Raw genomic sequence first — 20,378 nt, forward strand, 5'->3', positions numbered from 1 at the left:
GAGGTGAGCTCGAATGTCTACTCCCATCATCCTTACGAGCTGTTCCTCTGGGCTCCTAGGGAAGCTTAGGTCCAGCGGAGGGTGGGGTCCCCAGGAACAGCGAGCTGGCTGCTCCTTCCCCGGAAGGCCGGGCTGGGTAGGAGGAAGGCAGCCTTGTTGCATCCTTTTTGTTTGTCCTCTGTTTAGCAGAGTCCGTTTAGCATGCTTCTTTCTGCTTGGCTGCTGGTGTACAGCTCCGCTGAGGCCCTTTCCGAGGACTCCCAGGACTGGGCTGCTTTGGACCGCAGGGGTACCCGGGCTGGAGGAGGGAAGGGCTGAGTGGCTGACGACGTCTAAGTTTTGCTTTTCGGTGGGGCTGGGCTGGGGGATATTTCCATGTCTCAAAATTTCTTCTCCCCCCTTTTGAGGAACCTCTTTTTTTTTTTTTTTAATTTGTTGTTTCTTTGTTGATCTTAATCAGAGGAACCAGGACTGAAACCAGGAGCAGAAGAAAAAAAAAAAAAAAAAAGCGACAGTGAGAACATCTGGGGCAGGTCCTAGCTCCTAGCTCCTATCTCAGCCCCACCTGGCCCGACGATCCCCAACCTCGACAGTGAGCTCAAGGAGGAGCCAGGGTGCTGGGCAGCTGACCCCAATGGAGGAAGCCAGCTCATTCTCCCCACCCTCTGAGGGAATCTCCCCCCCCCCCGACCCAATCCCCAATGTAAGAGTCCAGCTGGCCTTCCCGTGGGCACTGTGCCCAGCGGGTGGGACCCCCATGGCTGGCACTGGCAAAGACCTGGGATCTGGCCATGTTTGCAATTGTTTAGGTTTTGTGTGGGACCTGGAAGGTGGGGAGGGTGCCAGGCTGGGGCTTTTGTACCCACAGGGGTTGGGGGAGTAGGGTGGGGGTGGCCAGCTTGAGCTCTTGCTGACTTTTCTGTCTCTTTGGATTAAAAGCAGAAATTCAGTCTGTACATCCCAGCCAACGTTCTGTCCCTCAGTCTGAAAAGCTGGGGGCAGGGAACCACATGGCTTCAGTTCCTACCCTGGCCAGACCTGGGTGAGGGGGCTAGAGCCCACCCACCCAGCACAATTTGGGGCCTTCTGGGCACCAAACTGGAGAAAGAGCCTGAAGAGCCCTGCAGTGGGCATTGCTTCCCTACGACGCCAGCAGGGGGCGCTGCCTTCCCGTGTATAGGGCCCTCCTGGCAGTGAACACTCAGTACACACAGGGTGGACCCCTGGGGCTGGCTGCTTGGCAATGCCCTCCATCAAAGGCTCCACTCTGGTTTCCTGCCCAAGGGAGAGTGGAGGACTCTTCTCCAGACCTACTCCCTTGCTTGGGTATACCTGGCAGTACCTTCACAACAAAATGAGGGTCCCTGATGTCATAACTAGGGGCATCTTGGAGCTACGAGTCACAGACTTGTGCCTACTGGACCAGGCAGTGCCAACTACAGAGTATACATGTCAGATACTGCCTCATTCCATCCTTGTTCCAAGCCCACACAGATGCCAGGTACACTCGGGATGGGTGACCTTGACCTGCTGGAGGTCATAGCCCTCAGATGACTCAAAGGAACTCTAATTCAGGAAGTGGTTAAGAGCCCTGTTCCTCTCTACTGCATGTGCGGCAGTCATAAGGAGGCAGGGCTGGATGGGAATGACTGTGCTCTGCCTAGGTAGAGTCCAGCCTGCTCAGCTGGGGTGAAGGCACCAGGAAGCTGGAGTGGCTAACTTTTCAAAAGAAGCCAGAAATCCAGGCAGAATTTCATGTGAAAATTTCCAATATTTAAAATACTACTAGAGCCAGGCATGGTGGTACATGACTTTAATTCCAGTAGGTGGATCTCTGTCAGCTGGAGGCCAGCCTGGTCTACATAGTGAGTTCCAGGACAACTACAGTTACATTAAGACACCCATCTCAAGAACAAACAGACTATTGGAAGCCAGATTGGTGGCTTATTCTTGGGATCTCAGCCCTTGGGAGACAGAGGCAGGAGAATTGTTAGGAATTTGAGGACACTCAGGCCTTCACAGTGAGTTCCAGGCTAGCCTGGGCTACAGAACAAGACCCTGTTTCAAAACTCAGACATACAAAAAAAAAACTACTATTGGATCCAGGTGTGATTAAACTTGCTAGTAATTCCAACGGCCAGGAGGCTGTGACAAGGGGATCAAGTTTGAAGCCAGCCTATTACATAGAAAGCTCCTGGTTCAAAAACAAACAAAAACAGAAAGCCCACCACTATGGGGTTGGGGGTGTGGCCATGCCTAGCATATCTGAGGCCCTGGGTTCCAACTCTCTCTAAAAAACAAAACCATTACTATTTCAATATTGATTAGCTTGTGCCAGACCCTGTCCCTCGTGCTCTGGTTTGGAACTGCAGTAAGTGTCCCTGTGAAATGGGGTACTAAATACAAGACTTAGCAATGGAGTCAGAGCAGCAGGTGTCTTGCTCCTTTAGTTCCAGCTTGCAAGCCACGTTACCGGAATTCAACCCCTAGCCTACAAAAATGTGGAAAGACAGACTGACTGAACGAAGCCCATATACACACACTCAAGTGTACACACACACACACACACACACACACACACAAATAAAAATAAAGCTTGAGCTTCAAAGATGTGCCGTCCAATGAAGTCACTGATAGCATGATAGCATGGTTTATGAGCATGGACACTTGAAATGTCAGCTGTGGAGTGCTGTGTGGAGACTGAACCTAGGCCATCAAGAATATTAGGAGAGAGCTCTTCCACAGAGCTCTCTCCAGCTCTAAGGTTTTCTCTAATTTCAATACACAACGCTGCATGTGGCCAGTGGTCAGGACAATAGAGGTCACAAAGGATGGACATCTGGAAATATGGGTACTCGGAGTGCCACAGCAAAAGGTGCTGCCTACCAGTGATGCGGACCGCTTTGGGGTGCCAGGCAGGGTGTGCACAGGAGAACTGCCTCCCTCGGTGAGTTCTAAAGCAGCGGCTCTGAGTCTCACTTGTCCACTAAAAGCCACGCAAGGGCCTGGGAGGCTGAGGTGGTAGAAACCAGGTGGGCCGTCCCCCCAGAGTGAAGTCAGTCAGCAGCGCTCGCTCGGGGCTTCTAGCTCTGGTGTTCTCTAGGACCCAAGGGATGATGGCTAACATGAGCCCCTACACCATTGCTCCAGGCCAGGGAAGCCACCTCTCCTCTGCTTCCCTAACAGACAGGGTGAGGAGGGTGGGTGGAGGATACATGGGACATGGGGACCCCCACCCCAAGGCCCAAACTGGCCCCTTGAAGTTTCCTGTACTACATAGCTTTACAGTCTCAAGAGTGGGGGCTCCTCAGGGGATGAAGCCTCCAGTTTCAGCCCTGGAATGGGAGTTGGAAGGGCCTCCACAGGTCAAGCCCAGGCTGCCTTTTCTGCTTACCCACTCCCTGCTTCCCAAGCCAGGCCCAAAAATGATTAAAACTAAGTAAAGAGCACTGTTTAGGGAATGACAAAATTGCTAAATTTTTCTTTTCTTTCCTCATTCTATTGTTCTGTCTCCATCTGGTGCTCCAAGGATCAGCTAAAGTCACTGGTTACTGTGGAAACCACTCCCGATTGTCCCCTACAGCCGCCTGCCTGCCCCCAGGCCCAAGGGCTTCTGCTCGGGGTGCCTTTAACTTCCTTTTCCCCATGATCCCCAGACACACCTGCCTGGCCAAGGGCCCTGGATCAGGCTGGGATTCATTTCCCCACCTGTACCATAAGGCAGCGAGGGAGAGAGACAAACTGTTTCCCAAACTTGCCTCAAACTCTGACTTGGCCTCAAAACATCCAAGTAAAGTGAGCAGAGAAAGTGAAGAAGAGAGGGCGGGCGCCTGGCGGAGGCAGGCAGCGGAGCAAGCCAATGCACTGCGGAGCAGGGGTGACGAGGGGAGAGGGAGGGCAATGGAGCCCTGCTTCGGTGCCAGCCCAGAGCTGGGAGGGAGGCCCGCCTGCTGTCCCTTCCTCCAGGGCCCCCTCCCACCTTCTGCCAGCAGGGCTTTCTCGGCCTCCCTGGCACAGAGCAGAGGGGCTGGCTCCAGACCCTGCTCAGAACCATTGTTTTTCTTCTCAACACCCCCAAGTTCAAGTTCATCTGGGTGTTACATCATGTCTGGTTGCTCCTGGAAACCAGACGGGTCAGACGTGACTCTGGGGAAAGGGGGTGGGAGGCTGGAGGGGGTTGAAATTCCCTCCTCCTCCCTCCTCACCACTAGGGAGCTCTGAAGTTTGACTAAGTTGTGTGTGTGTGTGTGTGTGTGTGTGTGTGTGTGTGTGTGTGTGTGTGTTAAAGGAAAACAAAGAAAGAAAAGACTCTTAAAACACACACACACACACACACACACACACACACACACACACAGACACACAACTTCCATCCACCAACTTTCTCTGGACTGGGGCCTCAGCAGAGGCGGGGCAGGAGCCCGCAGAGGTGGCCCTGAGGCTCTGAGCAGGGGTGGATTTCCCAGGGCTGAGGAAGCCGGCAAGGAAGTGTTTTTATAAAATGTACAAAAAGAAGAATATTTGTGTGCTTTTTCTGAAAGCCTGGCCCTCTAAAGCCGCCCTGGCCTGTTCCTGAGGTGGGCCCTCCCTATGTTCCAAGGGCCCTGGGTTCAACCTGCTAGTCTCACCCTTTCTAGATAAAGGCACAAGAGAGACATCTATGTGTGCACACGTGTACATGCATTCTCAGGCAGTCTGGGGCCTCATGCTGGAGGGCAAGTTTGGCTTGTCTCCTTTTGGGAAGTGGGGGTGGTGTCAGTGGGGACCAGAGGCTCCAGCAGCCTGACTTTCTTCCTAATGGGACTTACGGAGACTGAGGGGAGGGGCCTCCAGGACAGCAGCCAGCCCTGCCCTTGATGCCAGTCTCTGGGCATGCAGCCCACCAGACTATCTGCCCCTCCCCCACCCTCATCCAGCCCACCCAGTGCCAGGGAGACAGGGAACACCAAGGCTTCCTTGAGCTCCTTTCCAGGGTTGGAAGGGTAGGAGGAGATCCAGAGGACAGGACTGCCTTCCTAGTCAGCGCCTCAGACTTCCTTCTTTGCTCCACCAGGATGGCCCAGAGGTCTCTTGCCTTGGGTTGCCTTTCCCAGGTCCAGGGCTGTCAGAGCTAATTATCCAATTAGCTGATTAGCAAGGGAGCCTGAGGCTGCCTAGGGAGGCTGCGCAGCTGGGCAGAAGCCTGGGCATACAACTCCCACGGAACAGCCCTCCCCAGGACCCTGGCTCCTTTCCTCACCCCGAGATGTGCTCTGCCTGCATCAGGGCCTCTCTTACCTGAGACTGCTGTGGGATGTTCAGAAAGTTGCCGTCCCGGGGTCCGATGCTGACAAACCGGTTGGCAGAGGAGGCGCCTGTCGTTGCGAATGCTGTGGGGAGCAGGGGGTGAGGAGAGAGGAAAGACCAGGTCAGGCTATGAGGCCCACCTGGGCACTGCCCCTCTGGGCGGCTGAGAAAGACTAGGTGAGACGTGCCGCAGGGTAGGCTGGCAGCAGGAAGGATGGGTGAGGGCTACAGTTTGGGAGGCCAGGCTGCAAGCCTTTCCGCTCACTGACCAGGAGCACACACATACCCTCCTGCTTCAGCCTGTCAAGGCTGGGTGAGGAAGGGCCCTTGAGGCTGCAGCTGAAGGCCTACTTCTGTCCCCTACTGAGACGATGGTTAACACTGAGTTCACCAGACCCTGGCTTTTCTACTTGCAGAGGGTAAAGGTAGGAGCTGGGCAGTCTGGACCAGTCTGTCTGAGCATGGCCCCACTCATCCAGGTCACCTCTCCAGCCCCGCAGCCTCACTGGGGGCTGCACCACTTACCGCCTTGGGCAGTCCCACTGATTGGCAAGTGGCTCAGGGACTCACAGGGGTTCAGTGGAAGACTAAGTCAGTAGGGATCACAAAGGAACCCAAGGCCTGGCTTCCTGGTGTGTGGTATGGCAGAAAGGCCGAGGCCCATGCTACTCTGTCCATCAGTGCATCAGGCCAGGTGACAGAGAAAGAGGCCATAGACAGAGCCCCAAAGCTCAGCCACCTGGCAGAGGGCAGCTGTCCAGTGCCCCAGGGGACAAATGAACCCAACACCCCTGAGCTCTTCCGGGATATTCAACTGAACCTAACAGTTGGGAAGCAGTCCCCAGAGGAAAATGGAGTGTCACAGTTCACCTGGGTAGCTCACTCCTGCTCTGTACCAGACACATCCAGGACATGCTCACCAGATTCTGTCCCTTCTCCAGAAGTGAGCTCCAGCCTGGCTCCCTCCCCCACTCTGCCCACCTCCAGTGACTGTGATCATGTCTAATGGCATATGCAAATGAGGAGATGGCATGGAGGGGGCAGGGAGGGGAAGAGAAGGAGAGACAGAGGGCGCAAACGGACAGGAGTGTTGACATGGGCCACCCCCCCCCCCACTGCACAGTTCCAGCTCAGACTCCTGCCCACCCCTGTGCCAGCCCAAGACAGCGCGCCTCCCGCCTTCCGCCTCTCCTGTCCTTCACGTCGGGTCTAGCTGGGACCTCTCTACTTAGATTTTTCTTGTCTTCCCTTTGGCAACATTTGTCATTGGATTTAAAGGGGAAGAAAAGACAGGAAGAGAGAGAGGGAGGAGGGAAAAAGAGAGATGAAGTAAGCGGGGGCCCAGTGCCCTCCCTTTTTCTTGGAACTTACAACCTGGGAAAGAAATTGAGGGGAGAGAAGGGAAGGGATGGGAGGGTAGGAAGAGGGGAGAGAAGGGGGAAGAACGAGAAACCAAATGGGAAACTGAGGGAGAAGGGCTGGAAAAGCAGCCTCCTGCATCTTCAGAGGCCCAAGGGCCAGGTGGAGGTGGGGGCACAAGGCAAAAAGAGGATGGTGGTGGCATCACCTTGTGGTCACATTTAATTTTTTTCGGTGTGTGTAAGGGAACAACGAAACAACAACAACAAAAAAATTGAAAAACAAAACCAAAAAAAAAAAAAACCCAAAAAAAACCACAACAAAAACAAAAACGAAAGCAGCAATCAGGCATGAAGATGGCATGGCTGTGCCTCCCGCCCCCCCACCCGCGCCAGCACCCCCGGCCCAGCGCCCCACTGCACTCCCCCTCCTGTCCCCCAGGGGGGCCTGGGCCGGGGCCTGGCTGGGAGCGGTGGGCAGGGCTCATGGGGTGCTGGCTGGCTGTAACTGAGGCCCAGGAGGCCATGGCCAGGGCTCAACCCTGCTCATCCGGTGGGAGGCTCTGAGGCGCTCTGGGTAGGGGCTTTGTTGGGAGGGGGCGCTCCTCTTTCTGCAGTGGAGACTGTGTCGGTGGGCCAGGGATGCTGGGCGCTGTGGTTTTGGTTTCATCGTCCACTTACAAGGTGATGGAGGAGTCAAGGCGGCGCCGTCTGGGGCCGTGCTGGTGGTTTTGGAATCAGGCATAGGAAGGGGCACAGGTCTGGCCACTGGAGGCGGCGGCGGTAGCAAAAATGACCCCGGGACTTTGCCCTGGCCGCTACCGTTGGGCTGCGAACAACATAAATAGAGTGACGCATGAAGGCACATCACACACAGACACACGCTCCCCTGCGCGGCCGGCCACTTGCTCCTGAGAGCGGGCGCTCCCGGTGGAAGATGCAGGAGTGGGAGGGAGGGTCCTCTCCTCTAGGCACAGGATGGAGGAGGTGTGAGGCCTCTATTTGGTCTCTTGGGCGTTTCTGTCTTTCTGTTTTCCTCTCTTATGAAGTAGTGGGAGGGAAGAAAGGGGGTGTCCGACGGGCGGTTCATCATTTCTGTCTTTCTTTCTTTCTTTCTTTCTTTTTTGAGACGGGGTCTTAACGTGTAGCTCTGGCTGGCTTCAAACTCACATGTAGACCAGACTAGCCTCAAAAAAGCACAGAGAGCCACCTGCCTCTGCCTCCCAAGGGCTAGGTTTAAAGGTATGAGCCACCATACCCCGCTCATTCGTCAATTCTTAAGCAAGATGTTCTAGGTACAGAAACAAACCACCTAGCAATGCACACCGCTGCCCTAGAACAGGCATGCTCCTGGAAGACCTGTCCTCATGGCAGGAAAGAGAAGCCAGCTCACCTCCAAGGTCCCAGCAACACATTCCCTCCATGGGCCTGGCTGGGCTGGCTGACTAGCCAGAACCCACAGGCCTGCCAACATCTACCCCATGGGCAGCCTGGCCCAGGGGGCCATCAGCACCAAGACATTCACCCTCCATTCTATCTCCAGCAGATCCTGTTCTCAGCCTGCAAACAGCGGGGCACTGGCCTTTCTATAAAGATCAGCCAGCGAGGAAAACACGCCATTGGTGGCTCCAACTTCTGTGCGGTTGGTTCTTCAAGAGTGATTCCCTGGCTCATGCACGCCCTCAGGAGCCAAGCACATTCTGCCTCAAGGTTCACTCCTTGTCCTTTGTGCCTCAAACTTGCATTTCTCCTCCAGGCCTGATCATGCCTGGGTCAGCTTCAAGGACTCAGAGAAAGTATGCACCACAGGCTCCCTGCACCACAGGCTTCCTGGCCACTGGAAGGCGCAGTATCCCCAGAGAGACCTGGAACATGCCTCCTGCTGCTTGGGAGGAAGCCTTCCATGTCCGCCTGCAGCTCAGGTGCAGAGAGGCCTGGCCCCAGCTCTTCTTTTCCTACGGAGCAAACTTCAGCCCTTCTGGCCAACTAGGCACAAGTCCTAGGGAGGGCTCTCTCTCAGGCTGCCCTCAAACTGTCAATCCTCCTGCCTCGACATCCCAAGTCCTGGAATTATAAGCATGCTCCGCTATACCTGGCCAGTGCTCCCCCTTCTACAAGAGGACAAGCCCTGGAAGCCCCTGACCTGATGTCTCTAGCCATCAATCTGTCCTTACTCATTTCACTTGGTCGATGACAATGAGACTACAGGGGTGGGGGTGGGGGGTGGGGTCGCCTCTCTGCTCTGGCAGTGAGTGGCTCAGCTCATGCTTTGGGTGTCCTGCGATAGCCTAGACATTGTACTCATGCTGGGTCTGACCTTCCGACTACTCACAAGGGAACAGTTCTGCTTCCTGTCACAGAAGACACCGCAACATCTAGAGACATTTTTGAGGCCTAGAAGATGCCATTGGCATTAAGTAGGTAGAACAAATCCATCTCCTATAGCTCACAGGAAGAAAGCTCTCGTCCTCCACTCAGAGCTAACAGTACTTACTGTTTCTGGGAAACTGATGTAAGGGAAGCTTTAGTCTACCCATCCAACAGCTGATCCAGTGGTTCTGTGCAGGAAAGTGGTTTATCCACAGTTACCTGCTACACTGGCATGCCTGGAGGGCAGATCCCTACCTGTCTGACCCAAGAACCTTTGGCAGGCTCCTGGGCCTTCTTCCCCAAGTACAAGTTAGCTCAGATCTCTCACAAATGCCCCACTGTTTTAGAAGATGCACTCTCCCCAGGGGGCACTCAAGGCCCCTGTCCCCACACCCCTTCTTTTCTGCTGGGTATTTCCCATTCTGAGCTCCTTGGACATTCAAACTGAGGCTGAGGGCAAGGTCAGAGTGTAGACTTGCTCACCAGAGTGCCCTGCCTGAAGCTCCTTCCTGCACCCCTGGAGACCTGCTCTGAAGGCCGTACACAGCCACACAGGGACCAGCCAGACTCTGAATCATACTAGTCCTTCATCAGGGTCATGGGAGCAGCTAACTCCCAGCTCCTGCTCGTCGTCGTCAGCAGACTCAAGACCTCCAGCCCAAGCAGGACCAACCACATTGTCCTTTCTGCACTTTGTCTCTTTCTGTAGTCATGTGGGTTCCAGGGGTCAAACTTAGGTCATCAAACTTGTGTGGCAAGTACTTTACAACATCTGATCCTCCTGCCTCCACCTCCCAAATGATGGGATACAGGCGTGAACTGCCATGCCCAGCTCCACTCTGACCACACCTGACCCAGAGCTCTGGTACTTTTACTGGCCAGCCTTTATCCCTAATGACCGACCCGACACATTATTCCCCACATGGCTCCTTCGACCATCCTGCACACCCCGAGAACGACAGAAGCATCTGGCTAAACAAACCCGCGGCCCTGTCTGTGACCCGTACCGGAGTCTTCTGTGCTAGGTACCCTTTTAGAGAGTGACTCTTTGGTTCTGGGCAGCATTAGGACCAAAGAGTAAGTTCCCAGCTCTGCAGGGTGTCAGCAAGAACCCCTCTGCTCATGTCGATGGCCTGTCTGGCTCCCATCCCATTTTTCCCTGAGACAGGAAATAGAACAGTCCCACAGATCACAGCCTCATGACTTCTGAGTTCTGAGCAGCTAAGACACAGCATGGAGGCCTCTGCCTCCTCCACAGCCTGTCTCCTGCAAGAGTATCTAAAAGGAACCCCACCTGATGGGGCCAGTCACAGCTTTTACCAGGCCTGGGGCATCAGAGCTTTGGCTGGGATACAAGTCAAGGTATTAAAATATCAAAGTCTGTGGCTCTGCATTACCTTAGGAGCTGAGGCGGGGACCAAAAAGAGTCTAAGAGCTGGCCCAGCATATTGCTTGCCTCTTACAGATGGTGGCATTCCTGGCTCCCTGAGTCATTATCCCCAGTGGGCCTGCAACTTCACCATGCACATTTGGCTGTCCCTTCTCTGCCTCTGAAACACTGCTGGTCAGGACCCTTCCTCCTGCCCTTTGTATCACCTTAAGTGCTGTCTCCCTGTGACCTTCGAAACAAGTGCCCTAGACTGGGGTAGAAGGATGAAATATGAGGGTGCCTGGGAGCCCTCTGTAACAGTCTGTAATTTTCCCTCTACGGCTGAAAAGCTAGTCTGTAATCTGGGATTCTTGAGGTGTTTAGGAAGGTGCTCCTTTAGACTCCAGGTTAGTTCTTAAAGTGGGTGCTCTGGCCGCAGTCCAGGAGCAGGACCTTGGGAGACACTTGGGTTCTTAGGCTCCACCTGTACTGAGACAAGCCGAAGGCTGAGGCCTCTGAGTGACTCTTTACATATACTATGTCTGGGGTCTGCTGCTCTGTGGTGGCCAGGGGGAGCCCAGCACAGCCTCTTCTCCAGCATGAGTGGTCTCTCTTCAGAAGCCCCACGGCCCACCACAGCAGGTCTTTCAGTTGCAGGCCACAGAGGAAATCTGAAGAGGATTCGCTACTCCCCGGGGTTAGTCACACTCTGCAAAGTGTCTACTTACATCTGTCTGCAGTCCCATGGAATAAGTACCTGTCTTGAGAAAATAACTCTAGGCCCAGTGAGTGTTCCATGTTACACATGTTAGGTTACAGGTGAGGCTTAGAACCCAGCCCTCAGGAGGCAGGGACCAACTGATTCCTTCTTCAGGGTTCTGTGGTGAGAGATGTCTCCAAGCCTGGCTGCCTCTGAGGTGAAAAGGCAGGCCAGGCAGCATCTCTCTGGAGCCTGCTCTATCTCTGAAGTGGGAATCCGGAGTCAGTTCTACCCTTCCATCCCCCTAAGATAGGAAGTGTTTATTCGAGGCGGGAAGGTCACCAATGTGCTAAGGAACTGGAGAATCGGCAAGAGAAACCCTTGTGGGATAAAGTAGGAGGATGAGGACAGCAGGCTTGGTGGGAGCAAGCCAGAGCAAACAGGACCAGACCCAGGATGGACAGAGAGCCCAGCCCAGCTGTACTCCAGAGCCAGCAAATGCCCATTCTTCCCAGAGCACATCAAGGCAGCCTACCGGCTGAACAACAGAGGGCCGCTGCCCGCCCCCCCCCCCCCCCCCCCCCCCCCGTGAACTGCCTCTGGGGTGGACTTCCAGAACACCTCTCCCAACTTGCTTTCTAAGCTCTCTGAACACCTCCCACTGACTTCTCACTGACAGGCTACCTGCACTGGCCAAGAGAGGAGCTGGGGTGTCTTTACACTGCTGGGCTGCAGAACTCTCCAGAGATCTGGACAACCATATCCCATCTCAAGTGACCCCTAGAGACTGAGCATGCCCTGCTAGCATCTCTGGCAAGTTATCTTCCTGGATAACCCCTTTGCTCAGTACCTTGAGTTTGGACCAGGCCCTGGGGCTGGCTCATGGAACAGGAATCCACAGGGAGCCTTTCTGCTCCACAGGGCTTTGCTCTAGAACCATTACAGTGCAGGAGCCTTTGGTAAGAATCCTGGCATAGGAATCTTCACAAGCATCACATCGGGCCCACTGAAAGCGGGAGACAGATTTGAAGCCCATGACTAAGAAGGAAAAGGTATCCCTGGCATCTGTTAGGTGAGGGCCAAGGACGAGAGTCCTGGGCAGGCTCACACCACAGATGATAAACAGCCCAAATGTCAACAGTAATGAGCCAGACAAACTCAGGTCCACAATCTGTCAAATTCTTGATCCCCTAGATTTTAGAAAGGTGGAGGTCCAAGGCCTAGATTGGACAAATTATTGGCTCATTCCTGCTGGGAACCAAGAAAGGGTCAACAGGAAGGGCAAGGAGCCCCTGAAGGAAGGGCTGGGTAGCTGTCCCACCTCTCCAGCCCCTAATACTCAGACCCTGGCCCCAAGCCCACTAAAACTGTTCACAAGGTAGAGGCTATGGCCTCTCCGCTACTTCAACCCCATGTGTGCTCCTGACTTTTGGCCCTTTCCTCATGAGCCCTTAGACAGACAGAAGGACAATCAGACAGACAGACGGACATATGAGGCTATGAGGCCTCCTGCGCCCTCTGGACTCACCTGCCCGGTGGCCTGACCCGAGCCGTCAGAGCACACGAACTGCACAAACTCCTTCAGCGAGTCCTGCCCGTGGTGGTGGTGGTAGCGGATGGTTGGGTGTGTGAAATACGGGCCCGACTGCTGGATGATGGACGTGGAGGGGAAGTGCAGGGCTGATGCCGTGGCCCGGGGGCTCCCTGTGTGCAGAGGCAGGAGAGAGGATAGGTTGTCAGGGGAGCCACATGGGACAGAAAGATGTGGCAGCGCACAGGCTGAGGATGCCAAGGAAGAGGCAGAATGGGGCAGAAGCACTGTGTCAGGCACAAACCCCTCAGTCATCTAAGTAAAAAACCACTGAAATGCAATAAAAAAAATAAACTGGCAGACTACTACCTGAAGGCCAGCTGCTTGCTTTTATAAATAACATTTGACTGGAGCTGGGGGCGGAGGTAGTTGAGGCAGGTGAGCAGTATGCTACAAGTGTAGGGTTGGATGTTATCTGTTCAAAATTGCTAGGAAGTTATTTGTCTGGTTTGTTTGTTCATCGAGATGGGGTTTCTTGTAGCCCAGGCTGGACTTTATGACCTTGAGCCTCTTCCTGATCCTCTCTCTCCTAAGGTTTGGACTGCAGGCTTGTGTCTGTCTGTCTGTCTGTGTTGTTTGTTCTGGTTGATTTCCTTTGGCTTCTGTCAGTACTGAGGACTGAACTAGGGGTCCACACGTCAGTCAAGCTCTCTGCCATATCTGCTTGTCGTAAGCTTTGCTCTTATTTGTTTTGTGAGACGGAGTCACACAGCCTCAGATTCTCGATCCTCCTGCCTCAGCCTCCCGTTTGCTGGGATTTCAGGGGTTGGCCTCATCCACTGTTTAACAACTGTTTTCATTTTTTAGAAATAATGCATTCATATATTACCTATCTGGAGGGTTGAGTTTTGACATCCTTGACATTTTTCTTCTTGCACCCTTGGCAAACACCTCACTTGCCCTCCCTAGATGTGAGCCTGCCTGAAGGGCAGACAACAGGATCCCATGACTCCAGGGGCTCTGCATGGGCCGCCCTGCCTGTGCAGAATGGCATCTAGCACACACACAACTCCGCAAGTGTAAGTGGGATCCGCAGGCCTCCTTGTGTGTTGGTCCCAACACCGTGTGCTCAGTCCCCCCTGTCCAGGCCTCTGCTGCTCTTCCCCACATTTCCCTCCGTCTGTTTCCAATCAGCTAGCTCTCTTGCTCTCAGTTTCATTAGGGGCTGAGGAAACTTGGCTTCTCACTGGAGTTCATAAAAATGGAGTGCAGCAGAGTGGAGCCTGCCTCCCTCCTGCTGCCCGCACAGGCCTGGGCTCCCTGCCCCCACCTCGCGGCCACCACACCCTGCCTCAGTGCTGGCTGTCTCTGGGCTCTAAGCCAGGAGGCCCCAAGGAGGAAGCTGGGAGGTAAACCTCCCTGTTGTGTCCTACAGAAGAGAAGAGAGGAATGGCAGACACTGGGCCGTGTGCAAACAAAGCCAGGCCTTTGCTGCCAGATGGGTGCTGAGGGAGGACCAGCAAGCCAGGAAGGGCTAGGTCCTCGAGTATTCCCACCTGGCCCACCCTCGGGAGGATCAGCATCTTCTCAGGGCCTGAAGAGACGTACCCTCAAAACAGCAGGACAGCCCTTCCCATGGCGAGCCCACCCTTTATTTCTGGGAAAGGCAGGGAAGCCCAGAGTAGGTGACAGTTTGCCCTAGGACAGACACCAGGAACTTGGACTGCTGAGAAGTGCTCTTTCCAATCCACAGGAGAGCAATTTGGCTCAACTACTTGCTGGTGGGGGGAGGTGGAGGCTGCATGCAGCTCCCAGTGAGCATGTGCAACATGCACCCAACACAGACTTTCACGGCCAGAGTTAGCATGTGCGAGGGAATCTAGGAACCCAGTGCGCAAGCCTGGTTCTCAGAGGTCTGCGGCCCGTCCCCTGCCACCCCACTGCCGTGCCATGACCTCACTCAGGGAGCCCAGACCTGTCACTCAGAGTGAGCCCTGGCCCCTGCGGTGCTGCCTCCCGCAGTGCCCCGTAAGCCCCGCCTCCGTCTCTCACCTGGTCTGACTCCAGCAAGCACAGGCAGCGGGTGGTGAGTGAAAGCCATGCGTGGGGAGGCGCCCTGAGAGGAGAGGGCGCTGCAGAAGTCCAGTTTTCCTGACTTCTTTAGAGAAGCAGGGCCTGGGGAGGAAGCAGCCACAGGCAGGCTTAGCTGGCTGGGGTGGGAAGCCAGCAAAGCAGCCCGCTCCTTCTCTCCCCAGAGCCCAGCAGCCCCTCCTCCACCTCCGGCCCTGCTCTGCTCCTTCTGTGGCCTGACCTCAGGGGTGCAATCTGGCTATGGTTGCTTCTGAAAGAGGAAAATGAGGCCCCTGGTAACACGGGAGAGTATGCTGGGCAGGAGTGGCAGCAAAGGCATCCTGCTCCCTGACAGTTGGTAAGGGAGTAAAATGGGGTGCAGGGCTAGCATTGGGAAGGGATGCATGAGGAGCCCACAGGAGCCGGGTGGTGAGCCAGGAGTGGTAGATAATTAAAGGGGCCAGAGGGACAAGGGTGGGAGGCACAGGATGGGACCCGGGACAAGGTGACCTGAGCCCTAGGATACTCTAGCCAGCAGAAGTCAGCTCTGCCTTTCTGGAGAGAAAGAAAAAGCATAGTTGGGGCCCTCCAGAGGGTGCCACATCCAACGAGAGAACAAAGACAGGAGCCAGAGAGCTGGGAGGACCCTGGGGATGAGCCAGAGGGCAAGGACTGCCCAGGCCACAGGGCTCAGAGAGTGGGGTTCTTCTCTGCCCTGGTGCCAAAGGCAAGGGTGGCATCCAGCCAGACACAGGGGCACAAAAAAAGACCCTGCTTGGGCTTTGCGTCTAAGAGTCAGAGATTGCAAGCCAATGCCATCCCTGCCCAGTATGCACAGCATCCAAGTAACAGGCTGGCAAGCAGGATTCCCAGGAGCACGTTCTTTAGGTATCTCTTGTCCTGGGCTGAGCTTCAAGGCCATGCCCAGGCTGACCAGGCAAGGTGAGGCAAATGTTGAGCTGCCATCTTTGAGGGATAAATCTTGTTGGTTTTGATGGGAATGGGGAGCCGCAGAACAGAAAACCAGAGTTTCAACCACAGAGAGAAGGGGGGGGGAGGGAGGGCGAGCTCCCAGCGACCAGCAGAGGTGTTATCTGGTAGCAGCTGTGTACCACCTGATAGCTGGCATGGTGAGGAGGGGGGAGTGCCCCACCAGCTGTGCACAGCTGTCCCTGCTGCTGCACAGCGCCTACCCAGCTGTTCCCATCCTGCAGCTGGGCTGCTTAATTGGCGATTTGTCGCAGCCCAGGGAACGAATGACAAGTTGGGGGTAAGGGATCCTGGGGGCGCCGTGCATGGCAGGACCGCCAGAAGCAACAGAAATGACAGGCAGTGGAGCCAGGCAGTGGAGCGGACAGAGGAAAGACTGCAGAAGCCTGGTGAGGAGGCTCCTGGGAACATGGACAGTCACTGGCCGTCAGTAGGTCATCAAGGTACCCTAGCAGCAGTCTCTGCAGAAGATGTCACCTGCCCAAGGCCAGGATCTGGGATACAGCAATGTCCAGCCTCCCAACTCCCTCTCTATCCACCTAGGAGAGTGTGTGTGGGTCACACTGGCCCAGGCCCTGTTTGCTACATGGAAGCCCTGAGCAGGACCTCCAAGTCATGCTGGGGTGACTTCCCACAAAGCAGTCTCCTCTGGTGCTCTAGAGAGTGCCAAGTCCATCCCTTCAGCCCAAGCCCAGGAGGTAAACTCTGCTGTCTTCACACAGGAACTAGAGTCAAAGCCAGGGTCCCTCACAGATCAGACTGTGGCTCAAACAATGAATCCCAGCCCCAGGCCCTTCCAGTCTCCCCAGCTCAATCTAGAGCAGTCAAGTTCTATGCACACCATACGAAAGCAGGTCTGCACCTGCAGGTCCCAAGGCCTCAAGGACATCACAGCCTCTGGTGTGCACACGCTCTTCCTTCTGGGCTTCTAGGCTCCCACACCACCAGCCTGCATTGGAGCAGCCCATGGCTGGAGTCCACAGGAAGCCAACTTATCGAGGACTGGGAAGGTCTGGGTGGCTTCCTCTGGACTCTTCAGAATCTCTGCTCTTTGCTGGCTTCCCAAGACAGTCTGGCCTCTTCCACCCTCAGTCTGAGCTTCTTTGTAAAGCTGGGCCCCAAGGCCAGGGTTTGCTACCTCAAATCTGTCTTCCTGAGGACAGATTTCTTATATTTCTTATAGTCGTCCAAATAGGGTGGCCAGATGTGGTGATGCAGCCTGCAGTCCCAGCACACAGGAGATGGGCAAGGGAGCCTGGAGTTTGAGGCCAGCCTGGCTATTATATAGCTAGGCCCTGTCTCAAAACAAAAACAACCGCCTAAAGACGGGGTAGATGTTTGCTACTGGCATCTAGTGGCAGAGCCAGGAATGTTGCTGAACACCGTCTAATACAAGGGCAACCCCGACCTCAGAAAGCCAGGGGGCCTCAAATGCAACCTGGGGCCCAGCTGGGAATCTCAAGGCTGGGCAGGTCTCCAGAGTCAAGGGGTCTATGAAAATGAGGCCATGCCTTTAATAAATGGCACTATAGGCTTGGCAGCCATCTGCTCTACCCACCATGCCCACAAGTTAGTTACCAACTTGGGAGGCTCAGCTCCTCACCCCACTCTCCTCCTTCAGCATGGTCTGCCACCTGACAGAAAAAACCACAGGGAAGCACAGGCTGCCACGTTGTGACTGCCATCTCCATACCTGCATCCACATCATTGGGCCATCCACTAGACTGGCTGCTACCAGCTGCTGGGGAGCGGCCTGTCCCAGGGTAGAACACATCATCAACTGGGCTCTCCATCTCGCTGTCATCGATGGACTTGGGGCGCTTGGTGGTGCTGAGGAAGAAGGGAGTCAAGTGGGCCAAAGTCCCAAGCAGCCGCCAGCTGCTGAGGCCCTGGTATTGTTTTGCTGGTACGTGCCAGCCTACGGAAGCACCCCAGTTCCTGGAGGACAGCATCTCCAGACCCACTCTCCCTCCCTCAGGTTACCAGGAGATCATGGAGAGCCCATCTAAAGAACAGACAAAACCTTCATCTGCCTTCTATGTCCCAGCCACGATTTCCCATCAGCTCTCAGTTGTGCCGTGAAACTTAATCATTGAATAGTATTGTAAGCCAACAGTGGTGGTTCACATCTGTCATCCTAGTACTCGGAAGGCTGACACAGGAGGATTTCAGTGAATCCAGGCCAGCTGGCTGAACTTGTCTCAAAAAATAAATAAATAATAAAAAATTCTAATGCAAGATTAAAAACAAACAGACACCAGAGGCTAGAGCGATAGCTCAGTGGTTAGGAGCATGTATTTATTGCTCTTACAGAGAACCCGAGTTCGAGTGTCCACACTCATGTCAGGGAGCTGCAACTCCAGCTCCAGAGCCTCTGGCCACATACTCATACCAGGCATGGTAGCGTAAGCCTTTAGTCCCAGCGCTCAGGAGGCAGAGGCAGGTGGGCCAGCCTGGTCTACAGAGCGAGTTCCAGGACAACCAGGACTACACAGAGAAACCCTGTCTTGAAAAACCAACCAAACAAACAAATAACTTAAAAAATTCAAAAGAGAAAGCTACATGGTGAACAAAAATGTTCCAGTTAAAAAGGAAAAAGCTCAACCTTCCCTTGCTGAACTCTGGCTCAGACCTTGGGATTTCTTTTTCGCAGACATCTCTCTCTTTCTGAAAACCGCCCTGTCTGTCCAGGCCTTCCTTTGTTCCATCCTAGTGCAGTGGCCTCACAGCTGTCCGCTCTACCCCACATGCCTCCAGTGGTCTCCACTCCATAAAAGAGCCCCCAAAGTCTTCTAATCTCCTGAGTCCTCGGTGGGGATAATCCTGACAACTTGTCCAAGTGTGACTGAGAGGGAACTGCCCAGAGTCTCCAGGTGGACCACCCCCACCAGCTCTGTCTGGGCTCAAACGCCATCCCCACGAGACAGGCCTCTCAGCCTCACTCCCAGGCACAGCCATGCCTTGTGGAGGGTTATGTCCACGATCAAGGGCTTCACCAGCATAAAGCAGGAAGTTCAACGGGTAGCTGAGCATGGTGACACCCTGAAGGACCGTAGCCCAGGAAGCAGAGCTGCTGAAGCCGTGGGGAGGTGGTTAGGAAGGTGAGGAGGCCACTGCCCTGGCTTACCTGGTGGAAGGAGGGGAGGTGATGGACCGCCGCCCCAGGGTCACTTGGTTTATGTTGTAGTAACTGGGGCTCTCCAGATCTGCCAGTGAGAAGTTGGGCCCTGATGCGGTTGCAACAGGAGCTGGGAAGAGACGGAGGTCAGTGAGGTTGAAAGATGCTGTCATAGACCCCAGGGCCAGCCAGCTCTGTTGCCATGAACCACTTCTCAGAAGCCCAGGAAGAGCTCACTGTGACGTCTAGGTTGCTAGGAAGACCCCTTTCCTGGGTAGGATTTCCTGGGTGGGCTGTAAGGGAAGAGCCACTGGTTGTGGGTTCCCGCCCCCACAGCAGGGGTTAGAGACAGGATTCTCTGGACAACTGCTCCTCCCAGCTTGGCCAAATGGGCCAAGAGTCCCTAAGATATCATCACTATAACCCCATGACATCTGAAAACCGCCTCTGCACCCCAGGCCTGGCCCCTGGCCCTGACAGGACACAACTTACTCTGTGATACTCTCACCAGCTCTGTTACGTTCCAGACCCCGGAAGTCACAAAGCAGTCCTGGAAACTCAAGTGCCCTAAAGAAAGAAAATGGCTGGTGAGTGGAGCCAGATCAGGACAGGGTGCCTATCCATTTCCCCAAAGTTCTCCCCTGCGCGGCTCCACCCCTTAAGTGTTTTTCTATTAGCCCCCAAAGGGGCATACACCAGGGGAAACCTCCCTCCTTGGATGACAGACCGTCACTGGACAGCTGAGTAAAGGGAAGGAGCGGGGTGGGGCACTGACCGTTGGGCAGTGGTTTGATGTCCGCATATGGCGTCAAAACGTGTGTGTGTGTGTGTGTGTGTGTGTGTGTGTGTGTGTGTGTGTGTGTCTGTGTGTCTGTGTCAGCACATGGGTTAGGATGGTGGTACCGTGTGTGTGTCAGGGCCGGGGAGGCAACCTGCGGTGAAGTAGGTGTCAGCGTCTGGCCCTGTATTTTGGGATGTGTGCTTTGCTTGCTTGCCTGTGCCCTCCCTACCTTTAGGCCATGAAGTCTTCTGTTTTCTGCAGACAAAGCGCTGGATTTTCGGCTGTTATGAGTGCTGCATTGCACAGCCGGTCCCTAATAGTGGAGTTGCCTTGCATTCCCCACCTCTTTTTCCCCGTGACAGCTCCAACCTTTATAATTTTACCTTTTCTTACCACACATGTGCTCCTTTTCTTCCCCTTCCCCTTCCTGGGGTTTTTGCTGCTCATCACTGGGAACCCCCTTAAGGAGGGATCGCTGCTGACAAGAGAGGAGGGGCCCCCTGTCAAACACGGGGAGTTAATATTTTGTTTGGTGAAATGTCTGTAAATAGGCTGTGAGATGGTGGTTCCAACAGGGCCCTGTGCACACAGGATCTGTGCATGGCTCCACACACGTGTCAGGAGCGGAGAGACAGGGTGTGATAGGGATGGGAAGAGAGCAGAGCGTGTATTTTCTGGGGGCAGGAGTGTAATCAGGGATGCAGCCTGGATGTGAGTTGCAGACCCTGATCAGGAAAAGGTTTGGGGTAGGCTGTTCTTGAGCGCTGAGATGGGACAGTGGGGCTGGAAGAACGGCTGGCACCTT

At 54.7% G+C, this 20,378-nt stretch overlaps 1 protein-coding gene across 1 annotated transcript; it reads right to left on the bottom strand.

Annotated features, from left to right (window-relative positions):
• Positions 1-421: 421 nt before the first annotated feature.
• On the bottom strand, positions 422-19,589 carry Nfix (nuclear factor I X). The gene is made up of 9 exons (XM_036186966.1): positions 19,568-19,589; positions 19,285-19,359; positions 18,802-18,922; positions 17,368-17,504; positions 14,667-14,789; positions 12,612-12,787; positions 7,326-7,473; positions 5,278-5,369; positions 422-471 (listed from the first exon to the last, which is right to left on the bottom strand). Exons 4-9 carry the CDS (start codon positions 17,465-17,467, stop codon positions 457-459), a joined length of 654 nt encoding a protein of 217 aa, XP_036042859.1. The 5' UTR covers positions 17,468-17,504; positions 18,802-18,922; positions 19,285-19,359; positions 19,568-19,589; the 3' UTR covers positions 422-456.
• Between the last annotated feature and the right edge of the window lie 789 nt (positions 19,590-20,378).

Source organism: Onychomys torridus, chromosome 5 (assembly GCF_903995425.1).
Source record: "Onychomys torridus chromosome 5, mOncTor1.1, whole genome shotgun sequence".
Lineage (NCBI taxonomy): Eukaryota > Metazoa > Chordata > Mammalia > Rodentia > Cricetidae > Onychomys > Onychomys torridus.